Source organism: Taudactylus pleione, unplaced genomic scaffold, assembly GCF_031769625.1.
Source record: "Taudactylus pleione unplaced genomic scaffold, aTauple2 ptg000400l, whole genome shotgun sequence".
NCBI classification, from domain to species: Eukaryota; Metazoa; Chordata; class Amphibia; order Anura; family Myobatrachidae; genus Taudactylus; species Taudactylus pleione.
Genome location: NW_028284802.1, coordinates 5543877 through 5556542, shown reverse-complemented (window position 1 = coordinate 5556542; position 12666 = coordinate 5543877). Strand labels below are relative to the sequence as shown.

At 46.6% G+C, this 12666-nt stretch overlaps 1 protein-coding gene across 1 annotated transcript; it reads right to left on the bottom strand.

The window, feature by feature from the left end:
• Positions 1-352: 352 nt before the first annotated feature.
• CYP21A2 (cytochrome P450 family 21 subfamily A member 2) lies at positions 353-11593 on the bottom strand. The gene is made up of 10 exons (XM_088446568.1): positions 11356-11593; positions 8746-8835; positions 7814-7968; positions 7427-7522; positions 6036-6146; positions 4401-4487; positions 4091-4300; positions 3564-3733; positions 1237-1340; positions 353-972 (listed from the first exon to the last, which is right to left on the bottom strand). The coding sequence occupies exons 1-10, from the start codon at positions 11591-11593 to the stop codon at positions 671-673; spliced, it is 1563 nt and encodes a 520-aa protein (XP_088302694.1). The 3' UTR covers positions 353-670.
• Positions 11594-12666: the final 1073 nt, after the last annotated feature.

Below are 12666 nucleotides of genomic sequence, written 5' to 3'. Positions count from 1 at the left end.
GATGGTTTGAATTCCTTGCAGTGGGACATGGTGGGCGGCAGGTCAATCAGGGTAGAGTGGTGGGACTGGTCGGTGCGACAGGTGTGGGCAAGGGCTAACCGCTGTGTCTTCTGTGCTGAAAAAAACAATTGCTGCACTTCTGCCATCGATGGTGGAGAACCATTGAACCTCCAGCATCAATGGCAAAACCATCAATGGTCGGCGGCCATCTATAATCACCCTTCAGTTCCACTGGGCAAAAGAGGCTCAGCCACATATGCTCTCTGAATTCACTGTGACTCGGACAAATATTCCGACAGTTGTTCGGAATTAGGACAGCTGAGCAGTTTGTTCATTGAGGTCACTGGTTCTAGTGAATAGATTGGCTGTGGAACGTAAACTGGTACCCTCACTCGCTTTATACAGTACCTCAGAGATGCCACTAACCACACAGCTTGGTGGATATTTGGAGAACATTTCTTTTATACACCAATTTCAGATTCACTTTGCTATAACAAACAGGACTGGCCTTTAATAGGATTACAATTGTCCCCTTTTTCAAACAATTAAGGTGGGGCTGTGACAATTGGAAGCTGTTTTCTAGATACATTAGCACTATGATGGAGAATCACAAAGTGTTCTGCTCTGTACTCGACTATCCCCGTTCACACAAGGAACCAAGGTGACTGTATTAAGTCTCATTTATGTGTGACTTTTTCTGCTGAATCCATTTGGCATCTGATGGCATAGTCTCCCGTGGAAGGGCACGTACCAGAAAAGGACGGCACTTTAGATTAATCCCAAAGACCCCATGAAGGTCGGGAAGGAGTGTAGATGACACCGGGGAGAAGCAAAAATCCCTGAAGAAGTGAGATAGGAAGAAGAAAATCTCCATGCGGGCCAAGGTCTCGCCGATACAGAGCCGTGCGCCCATACTGAAAGCAAGGAGAGACCGTGAGGGGACAATGCCTTCTGAAGGTGACAGGAATCGCTCTGGAAAAAATAAAAGACAAAGAGAGAATTAATATTATTAGTACGATCCTGGCATCCCTTATTTATGTTAAATCTGTCACAGACACTAAGCAGAGGCAGCCATTTTGTGGACTGAATTATTATTTACCAATCGCACCCTATCAGTACACTAGGAACTAATGACATCACTGAAGGCTAAAATGGCTACTGTACCTACATTGTGTATGGATGACAAGCACAGTCTAAAGCTGATTTCTGATAAAAAAATATTATGAACTTACATACCTGGACAGAACTGATCAGGATTGGCCCAGACTGTTTCATCATGATGAGCTGCAAAAATATTTGGGATTACTGTGGTTCCTTTTGGAATGGTGAATCCTGCAATGCTAAGTGGGAAATAGAGAAAATATGTGTAAAAAGTTACATTGTCATCAACATGTATTATAATCATACAGTAAGACCAGTGGAAGAGGACCATCACTATGGTGCTGGAGTATTAAAATGAACACTTATGTAAGCATTAATGCTCTAAGAAGACATTGAAATCTCGAGCTACAGAGTAAAACAATACACATGTCTCATATGCAGATTGGTGGCAGCCATTTTGTGAGCTGTATGCAGTGAGCAAGTGTGGGCAGCCCATGAAGAAGGCATAATTATCACTTAACTGACGATTTTTCCCCACAAAATCGGTCAGAATTTGTCAATTGTTTTCTATTTATTAAAGTTTCGAAAGTATTTTTAAAAATAAATGTAAATATATTTATATATTTTAATTATTATTCAATGGCTGGGGCATACTTGCCGATATTCAGCTCCCTCCTTTCGAGGGGAAGCTGAATGCCTGCATACAGCGGACGGCGTGGCCGGGCAATGACCCCGTATTAGGGGCGTGACTGCACGATCGAGTCATGGTGGGCCCGCCCCCTCCTCCATATGCCGAAATTAAAGGCATTGTGAAGCAGGGGGCGGGGCCACTATGGCGTCATCGCCCCCCCCCCCCTCTTCGGAGGTTTCTATTAGCAGTCCGGGGGAGGGTCAGGCGGCAGCCAGGAGGATTGCCTGCCTTTCCGGGGGGTCGGTAGCGGTACCAGATATTCGGGAGGCTCCCGACCAAATCGGGAGGGTAGGCAAACGTGGGCTGGGGGGCCAGAGAGCCAGAATAGATATGTTCTGCACATGTGCAGAATGGATTTCCTTTTCAAAAGCCGGGGGCGGCAGCGCGGAGGTGTGGTCGCATAAGATGCAACCTTGTCAGCTGAAGCACAGCTGGCTGCGGTTCTATTCCATGCAACCATGCCAGTAAAGTTGTTAACAAAGCTTGATAAGTAGTTAAAAAAAGAGCAGGTAAAGCAAAAAAAAAAAAAGATGGAAGTAAAGCAACAAATAGCAAGTAACTGTGTACCTGGACAAACCACGCTGCAATGCAGGGGGTGCAAATACATTTATTTTTTTGCATGCATGGTAAATACAGGCTGCTTTTGCATGTAGCCCATGAATGCTGGACAGCTTTATATTTGCACCTCAATTTAGATACTCAGAAGATACAGCTGCCAAGCTCATGCCGGCCGGACTATAGAAAGGGGTCAATCCTAAAAGGATTTCTGCAGCCGCAGGTGGTTGGCTGTGAGCTGCGATCCAATTAAAATTGCCCTCCAGCCTGGGATGAATGCACAGCAGCAGCCCAGCCTCCCCTGGTCTCTTTCCCCCCTGACCAGCAGCAAGCCATTGGCAATCCTTGAGTTATGCGTTTATATCATTTTTTGTTTATGGAAGTGGTTTTTTCTATATACAATTTTTTTTTCAAAAATGTCCCCAAATTATTATTATTTTTTTTAAATTATCAAACAAGAATATATAACCTTTACTCAGTATAATTTTATAAACAAGTCTGCATATCTGTTCATAAAATTATTGAATCAGGTTTAAATAGTTCTTAATTACATAATTTGAGTAAAGAAAATTATAATAAAAAAATGACAATTTTGGGGACATTTTTGAAAAAAATATTAGCCAGTTAAGTGGTTCCCAAACTGTGCGCTGCAGTACCCTGGGGTGCTTCGGGACACTTGCAGGGGTGCCTCAGTTTGTTGGTCCAGCACCAAATTAAATTATTTATGGTCAATGTAATGTAAATATGTGCACAAAACGAAGCACAAACCTGTCCCCCACTATGTAACCAAACCTAAGGATGACAGGTACGCACAATTTACTTCACTACATTTTTTTCTGAATTTCTCAATAAAACTTTTGGCTTAGGGGTGCCATGAAAACAATGCTGATGCACTAGGGCGCCGTGATTCAAAAAAGTTTGGGAACCACTGGGTTAAGGCATGCTCATGTTACCCAGCACTGTATGCATCACATTATGAATGGCACAAAGATGATGACACTATATGGTCACTAAGATGTATCAAACATTCTAAAACGAGAAGTCGAGTAGTTGACCATAGCAACCAATCAGCTTCTAGCTATGATTTATCCAGTACATACTATAAAATGACAGAAGCTGGATGGTTGTTATGGGAAATCTCTCCACTTGTCATCTCTACAACGGTTTATCACCCCCCCCATTACAGGAGCTGGGCCACTCCACTATCATGTCTCACCTGGTGTCTCTAGTGGCAGAGTGTGGCACTGCAAGGGGCACCACAGGGCGCAGTCGGAGCACCTCCGAGACAGTAGCACAGAGATACGGCAGGCTGCTACGATCTGAATATGTGGGGTACCGATCACGCCCCACCGCTCCCATTATCTCCTGGTGAATTTTCTCCTGAGCCTAAAAGACAAAAACATCAGTCGGGCATCAAGTACCGTATTAAAGGTATATAAACGGTTTTCTTTCAAATCGTATTGAATAATGTACAACCGATTATAAAACATAAATCACCTCAGAGATCTGTGAGCAATATAAAATACTTGGCTTTGGGCACTGCCTACCTTTTCATGTCCTTCTGTTTTGCAGTAAGGTGTACAACACGATTTAGCTGCCAAATATTACACAATGACTGCAGGGCATGCTGAGACTTGTAGTCCCAGCACAGCTAATGAGGTACAGGTTATATAAGCCTGAGCTATATTATTATTCTAGTACTTCACTGTAACATTAGGTGTGCATCACTGGGTGTGGTCGCACCTCGGGGTGATGGACAAGGAAGGCCACTGTCCAGGTTAGTAAGGACGCCGTGGTTTCAGTGCCTCCTATGAACAGGTCCACCATGGCCATGTGAATGTGATCTTCTGTGAGCTCCGACTCTTCGTTGCCCTCTGTCTTGGACTTTTCTTTAAGGAAACGGATCATTTCATCCAATATGTCTTCCTGTGACTCCACCTCCGGGAGATGAGCCTGACAGAGGAAAGAGACATAGGGGTCTATGTACTATATAGTAACCAAATGTCAGAATCATTTCTCTATAAATGCCCTGAGACCACAGCTCTTCACAGACCTTGTGTCTCTCCAGCTGACGTCTCACAAAGCCGTCCCTTCTCTCCGCGGCCCTCAGGAGACGGTTTAAGGCTTGGTTTGGGAGCTTCTGATTAGAGGGAAACACATGTGAGAGAAAAATAGAAAGTCGTATATACTCCAAGTACCAGTGATATGCGGTGAGGTCAATGGCTGGGGAGGTACACATGGAGATGGGTCTGAGTGCTGGGAGCCTGTCTCACCTTCTACTCACTGTAACTGCCTGCACTACACTTAAGCTTCAGTGTCCATTGATTCTCCTACCTGCATCACTGTGTCTTCTCTTTCTGTTGCTGACTCAGCTCCGATCTCTAAACACTGCAGTACACTTCCTGGTCACAATACACATCCAAGGTGTCAAGTGCTCAAGGCGTGCCCCACCTACTCAGAGGCATACCTGTGTTAGCTCTCTTTCTGTGCAGCTTACTATCCGTGGTGTGGCCCCACCCCCAGCTCTGCAAGCAGTGTCTGACTAAACAGAATCGAGGATGAGCTGCCTCATCTCTCGTCTCCCTGCAATCCCAGGGAGCTGGACAAAGCTGGTGAGTGTTAACTATAACAATGAATACAATAAACAAATAAGATGTTTATAATTTATAAATTTATAAATATCTTTTATGTATTATTGTAATAATTTTTCTGTCATGTCACCCTGCAGGGGGAGGTACAGGCTCATAGCTCCCTTCTGTCATGTCACCCTGCAGGGGGAAGTACAGGCTCATAGCGCATCTCTGTCAGTGTCACCCTGCAGGGGGAGGTACAGGCTCAGAGCTCCCTTCTGTCATGTCACCCTGCAGGGGGAGGTACAGGCTCATAGCTCCCTTCTGTCATGTCACCCTGCAGGGGGAAGTACAGGCTCATAGCTCCCTTCTGTCATGTCACCCTGCAGGGGGAGGTACAGGCTCAGCTCCCTTCTGTCATGTCACCCTGCAGGGGGAGGTACAGGCTCATAGCTCCCTTCTGTCAGTGTCACCCCGCAGAGGGAGGTACAGGCTCATAGCTCCCTTTTGTCATGTCACCATGCAGGGGGAGGTACAGGCTCATAGCTCCTTTCTGTCATGTCACCCTGCAGGGGAGGTACAGGCTCATAACTCCTTTCTGTCATGTCACCCTGCAGGGGGAGGTACAGGCTCATAGCTCCCTTCTGTCATGTCACCCTGCAGGGGGAGGTACAGGCTCATAGCTCCCTTCTGTCATGTCACCCTGCAGAGGGAAGTACAGACTCATAGCTCCTTTCTGTCATGTCACCCTGCAGGGGGAGGTACAGACTCATAGCTCCCTTCTGTCATGTCACCCTGCAGGGGGAGGTACAGACGCATAGCTCCTTTCTGTCATGTCACCCTGCAGGGGGAGGTACAGATGCATAGCTCCCTTCTGTCATGTCACCCTGCAGGGGAAGGGAGAGACTCATAGCGCCCTTCTGTAAGTGTCCCCCTGCAGGGGAAGGGAGAGACTCATAGCGCCCTTCTGTAAGTGTCACCCTGCAGGCTGCAGGGGGAGGTACAGGCTCATAGTGTAGCTCCCTTCTGTCAGTGTCAACCCGGAGGGGCAGGGAGAGACTTTTAACTCCTTTATCTGCCTCAGTAATATCTTATTTCTAGTCATATATTGGTCTCACCCTAAGAAATGGGATGAAGTCCAAGACACCGACAGCTGGAGCCTCAAATAACTTAATGATGTTAACAATGCACCTGTGTATCTCCTGGAACGCGGGGTCCGAGAGCTCGTACTGTGGGAGAGACAGAGGTGGAATAAGGAAGAGGAGCAGGTTAGTACATCAGAGAATCATGTGACAGGCAATGACAAATACTGTACAGGCATAAGGGAACAAAGGCGGCATTATGGAGGAGTAAAGGAAAGCGTTATTGTGCAGTTGGCACCATGAATTCACCTACTCAATTAGTTACATATAAAAATTATCCAAATTCATGATTGCTATAGGTCCCAGACACATCTACACCTGCATTTATTTTCTGTGTTATACATTTTCCAGCTGGAATTTGCTGAGAGGGTGATTCTGAGATGAACGCAGCCGCGCCTGAACCTGCGCCTGGCTGCGGCAGCCTACGGACTAAGATATGCTAATTAGGGTATCTGTCGGTCTCTGGGCCTGATGCAGAGAAGTATGCTAATGCATTTGCAGTGGCGGTAATATAGAAATGCTAGATTCAGCCTCTCCCTTGTGTACTAGAGTGTACAGAGAACGGAAGACCTGAGCATCTACTTTCAATGCCCATGGACAGTGCAAATCTGCCAGTGGCTCCAAATACTCAACCACCGGCGCACCATGGCATTCCCCATTGCCACACGCACCAGCCTGTGACTAGTGTAGTGTCTTCTACTGAACTCTGGCTAAACAGGGACCCCGTGGCTGCGGCTCATTATATGGGAATGCAGAAACTTTCACTTACACTCCCATAACACGCCCATGAGATGCCCTTATATTTCGCACACTTCAGACCACCGCCAGGTCACCACTCTGGAACGCCCATGGTCTTGCTTTGGCCAGCACCTCTGTACGCAATAGTGGACTCTGTGTACTTTTTAATACTCGCTGCCCAGAAATTCCCACTTAACATTAGTCTCCATTCAGTCAAGATCTAACACAGATGTAACTACGTGCAGCTTCGAATGTGTAGCGCGGCGCATGCACACAACGTTTTCAGAGTCAGATGCATGCGCAGTTGGCTCGAAATTGGGAAATGCGTTTCTGAAGATGCTTCCAAGTTAGAATCAGGCCCAGCAGTGCCGTAACAGGGCAGTGCTGCGCCCTGTGCCGCCCCCTGCGTGCATGACGTTGCGTTGCGGCGTTCCATAATCCTTCCCCAAAGTACTCCAGCAGGTCATGTGTTCTCTGCTAAAGGAGCATGTCTGGACAGTGCCTTGCAACTCAGACTTGGCTTACAGGAGAGTATTATGGTTTGTGGAGTAACAGTGATGTGTATAGTGGCCAGACAGGGATGGGGAATAGTAAGCAAAACAAAATGGCAGGTGGCGTCTCTGTCTTACAGACGTGCCAAATGTCAGCTCTGCGATCACTCTACATGTGCGAAGAGAGAAGTCTTCAGCCACATCCATTGGCTCCTCTCCCCTCTGCCGGAAATCCTGGGGAAGAAATAAAGTTAGTCAGAATGTAACCCCAAACACACACCCTCATGATGAGGGAGGGAGGGAGGGATGGTCAGATAGATAGATGGATAAAGCTTAGAGGTCTATGTTACTAGCCATGGAGAGAGATAAAGTGGATGGAGATAAAGTACCAACCAATCAGCTCCTAACTTTTTCAAACACAGCCTATAAAGTAGCTGATTGGTTGGTACTTTATCTCTCTTCACTTTATCTCTCTCTGAGGCTTAGTACATAGACCCCTTAGTCCCTCTTCCGTCTCATAATCACCTGACACAGCTTCTTGGCTTCTTCCCCCAGTAGGGTCTCGAGGGTCCTGCGTACCCGTTTCTGCAGAGCCAAGTGAGTGAGTCGTCTCTGCACCTTCCAGACAGGAGTGTAGTCTCCTAGGGACACATCCTTCCCCCCCAGCGATATCAGGTCACCTGCATCATGGACAGTGGAAGCACACACGATGATACTAAAGGCCAGATTGTGGTGTCTGTCATGGACACATCTAGGACCTCATTCAGTGGCGGTCGCTCGGGAGCGATCGGTCGCACCCAAAGTGATCGAGAATATGCGAAACGAGCGCTCAATCGCAACGCACATCGTAAGCGTGGAAACACCCACAACAATGAAAGCACACCTCCTATCTCTACGGCCTAATTCAGAGTCGGTCGCAGGCGGCAACCTACGTCAGCACGATTAACACCTGTTACATTGTCAATTGCCTACAAACATCGGTTGAGGCAGAAACCATCGCCTGCACTCGCAATGCTTAGGGTAGACCCTGGGCTACCTTTAGCACTGCGAGCAATACCGTCGTTATTGCAACGAGATGACGTGTGTGATGACTCACTCAGTAATAGATGCATGCCCTTAAAATGCCCTTTTTTAAGGTCAACCATGCCTGCGTTCACAAACACCTTCCCCTGTAACCACCCACAAACGGCCCGAAATGTCAAACACAGCTACGACCTCGTAGTGACTAACGTGCAAGAGTATTGCGGTCGGAAAGACAGGCTTGCGCACACGCACTGCCATGTGGACGCATGTGCAGTTAAAAAAAACATTGCTCACTACGACCAATCGCTCCGTGCGACCGCATCTGAATGAGGTCCCTAGTCCTCACATGTGATCTTCATGTCGATATATGATCTGAGCACGATGACACACTCATGTTACCTGCCAGAGGGCTGATCGCTGATATGGGTACCTACCTACATAACTCGTTGGTCTCCCAGCAAAGTCTGCCCACTTCTTAATCAGGGCTTCACGGATCAGGGCGCCGCTGTTTAATACAACGATGTCTGTTGGGAAGATAGGAGAAATGAAAAAGGACGGCGTACATAATACTTGTTCTACTGCTAAATTGTAACTAGGAAACTGCAATCTATCAGATCCATCCCAGATACTGCACCCCTGTCTGTGCTCCGGGCATCTATTATAACAGAAGTTTCCCTGTGGAAGCCTATGACCAATCAGGGGATACATCAGCCAATACATTTATAGATTACTGTACTTGTAAACAAAATAGATACAGAAAAAGGGGAGGCATTAACATTCACAGGCATAAGTGGGAGCAGTCTTGAGTGTTGATGGACATCAACCAAAGATGGTTAACCACCGGCAGATGATGGTTTGCTATTGATGGTTGAAGATCCAGTGGTTCTCCGCCATCGATGTCACAAAGTCCAGCAATGTTATTTTGTCTTTCTCCATAGCCTAGCACCACCCCCTGACACAACCCACAAAGCCCCAGCCCCACCTCTGATTGGGTCGCTGCCCAGTGAGTAATAGAACAGGGATGAGCATTGGTGGCAAAACAATTGATGTTTCATACCATCAGGGTTAACCAACACACATAATACAGTAATGCAGCTGTTAGACATTGTGCACCAACACACATAATACAGTAATGCAGCTGTCAGACATTGCGCACCAACAAACATAATACAGTAATGCAGCTGTCAGACATTGCGCACCAACAAACATAATACAGTAATGCAGCTGTCAGACATTGTGCACCAACACACATAATACAGTAATGCAGCTGTCAGACATTGTGCACCAACAAACATAATACAGTAATGCAGCTGTCAGACATTGTGCACCAACACACATAATACAGTAATGCAGCTGTCAGACATTGTGCACCAACACACATAATACAGTAATGCAGCTGTCAGACATTGTGCACCAACAAACATAATACAGTAATGCAGCTGTCAGACATTGTGCACCAACAAACATAATACAGTAATGCAGCTGTCAGACATTGTGCACCAACAAACATAATACAGTACTGCAGCTGTCAGACATTGTGCACCAACACACATAATACAGTAATGCAGCTGTCAGACATTGTGCACCAACAAACATAATACAGTAATGCAGCGGTCAGACATTGCGCACCAACAAACATAATACAGTAATGCAGCTGTCAGACATTGTGCACCAACAAACATAATACAGTAATGCAGCTGTCAGACATTGCGCACCAACAAACATAATACAGTAATGCAGCTGTCAGACATTGCGCACCAACAAACATAATACAGTAATGCAGCTGTCAGACATTGTGCACCAACACACATAATACAGTAATGCAGCTGTCAGACATTGTGCACCAACAAACATAATACAGTAATGCAGCTGTCAGACATTGTGCACCAACACACATAATACAGTAATGCAGCTGTCAGACATTGTGCACCAACACACATAATACAGTAATGCAGCGGTCAGACATTGTGCACCAACAAACATCTTTAAATGGCCACATCTGGCCCAAAAGTAAATATGTGAGCAGTTGTGGGTACTTGGGGGAGTGGTTGGAGACACGGGCGTAGAGAGCGCCGCCGGGCCCCGGTAAAGAGGGGGTATGGCATAATCGCTGGAAGCGTGGCCACGCCCCCTTGAAGAACAAAAACAACAAAAAACATACTGTACTGTGAGCCCCTCAGCCCTGCGCAAAGCCAGAGGGGGCGCGATCAGTGTGATCTCTCCCCCCCCCCAGGCATAGGAGATTGCTGTGGCTGCTGCTTAGCAGCCGCGAGCAATCTCCCACCGCATCCCAGCACACAGCTGCTGTAGAGGGAGGGAGGGGGGTTGGCGCCGGACCCCTCTGAAAGTCTGGATCCAGGTAAATTGTACCCGCCCCCCCCTTCGGCATCCTTGGTCGGAGAAACGCAGGTGTGCCACCCCGTTGCATGGGCGTGCATAAATTAGCCACTGCGACGGCATATGTAGCTTGTGTACTCACTGCGTGCGACGATATTTTGCAAATTCTGAGACAGGTTAGACCTGCTGTGCGTGAGGCTCCGATGTTACCGATGTGTACGCAGGACAGCGAGATATTACGGGTGTGAGAAAGCGGTAGTGGGCGTCTCTATGCTGGCTGAGCAGTGGCAGACATTAGCATATTTTCGCAGCTGCATTGCATGCGATTACAAAGGCGCGATCGCAAAAGCGAGACGTGCTGAATCAGGCCCATAATCCATAATATTTATAGGGTATGTATTAAAAAATCAAATGTTCTGTATTCTGATGAGTGGCGAGGTTTTCATTTCACAATCACATTTCCGTGCTGTGTCCCTATATTTTCTGCCCCCCACAGTACTTAGTAAAAGGTAAGAGAAAGGGGCTTAACCAATTATCCTACAACCTGGAACCAAACATACGATTGGTTGCTCTCGGTTACGGCATAACGCACATAGCATAGTTATGCAGGCCACAGGTACACTTTATTTGGACGCACTTATTGTATATGGATATTTTAGCTGTAATACAATTCTGTGTATACTGTATATAGACCCTCAGATGCTCACCTTGACCCCAGAAGCTCAGGCGAAAGATGGGCCCGTATGTCTTGGACAGCCGCAGGAAGTGACAGGGTAAATCAGAGCGCCCCAGATGAAACAGATTACCCAGGAAAGGTAAAGGCGTAGGACGTGGGGGGTACTGCTGCTTGCCAGACCTGGGGAATCCTGGGAGCCGCCATTGGGAACATCTGAGGTAGAGAAATATCAGGAGGAGAGAAATCAGCAGCAGCAGTGAAAGGATCATAGTGAGACTCCGGAGACTGCCAGAGAGGATGGTGTATTTGTAGTAGAGGGTAGGGTATAGCCTTGAGGAGAGGCTGAGGCACGGTGATTAATGCGCGAGGGGTCATTAGGAAATGCAGTTTATAGTCAGAGACAGATAAAAGCTATGGGGCTGATTCTGAAGTGGGAGTAAAGCAAAAAAAGAGCAAGTAACTGTGCACCTGGGCAATCCATGCTGCACTGCAGGGGTGCAGATACATTTGTTTATTATGATTGCATGCAGGGTAAATACTGGCTGCTTTTGCATGTATGTAATACTAGGGAAGGGAAAAGGGGATACTCTGAGCACTGGTGCTGAATGAATTAAGCTGAAGGTAGAATTACTCCAAATAAATAAATATGCAAATGCAGATAGTAGTATCATGGATATAGTATCCTTATGGAGGTGCACCCATTAGAGTAAGAACAACATTCAGAAAAGGGAAAGAAAGTACTCTCTTTTTTGGGGGCACAAGAATCTACCTTGTATAGTAAAACTTAACTTTTAATGTTATGTCATAAAAGAATCATAGGAAATGAAAATCTTAAATTATAAACATGCAATAATATACATACATACAATAATTATACAATGTTAGATTAAAAAAGCTAACACTTTTATCATATCTAACAGCACATCAGAGAGTGGTCAAGATCTATATAGATAGATTTAATAATCCAAGGTACCAATACCACTGTAAAGTACAATAGTCTTACATTATTTGGCCCCCCCATTACCCCCATACCCACCGCTCCAGGGGTACGGGGAAGAGCCCCGGGCTTCAGCGTAAGCCTGGGGTGCTCGGGAGGGGAGGGACCCTTCTTTGGGGGTCCCCGACTCCCCCGAGATCACCGGCTTGCGCTGACCGACTTGGGGTGCTAATGCTTTAGACCTGGAGCCCCGGTGATTGGGTCTCTGGCCTGTGTGTGTAATAAAGTTATACTGTCACGGTGTGTGTGTTTTGTCTTTTTTTAACTATTTATTTTACAGTGAAGTTGCAGGTGCCGCATGTCTGCTGGAACTTGTAGTTCCACAAGTGCAAAATGGCAGGCATG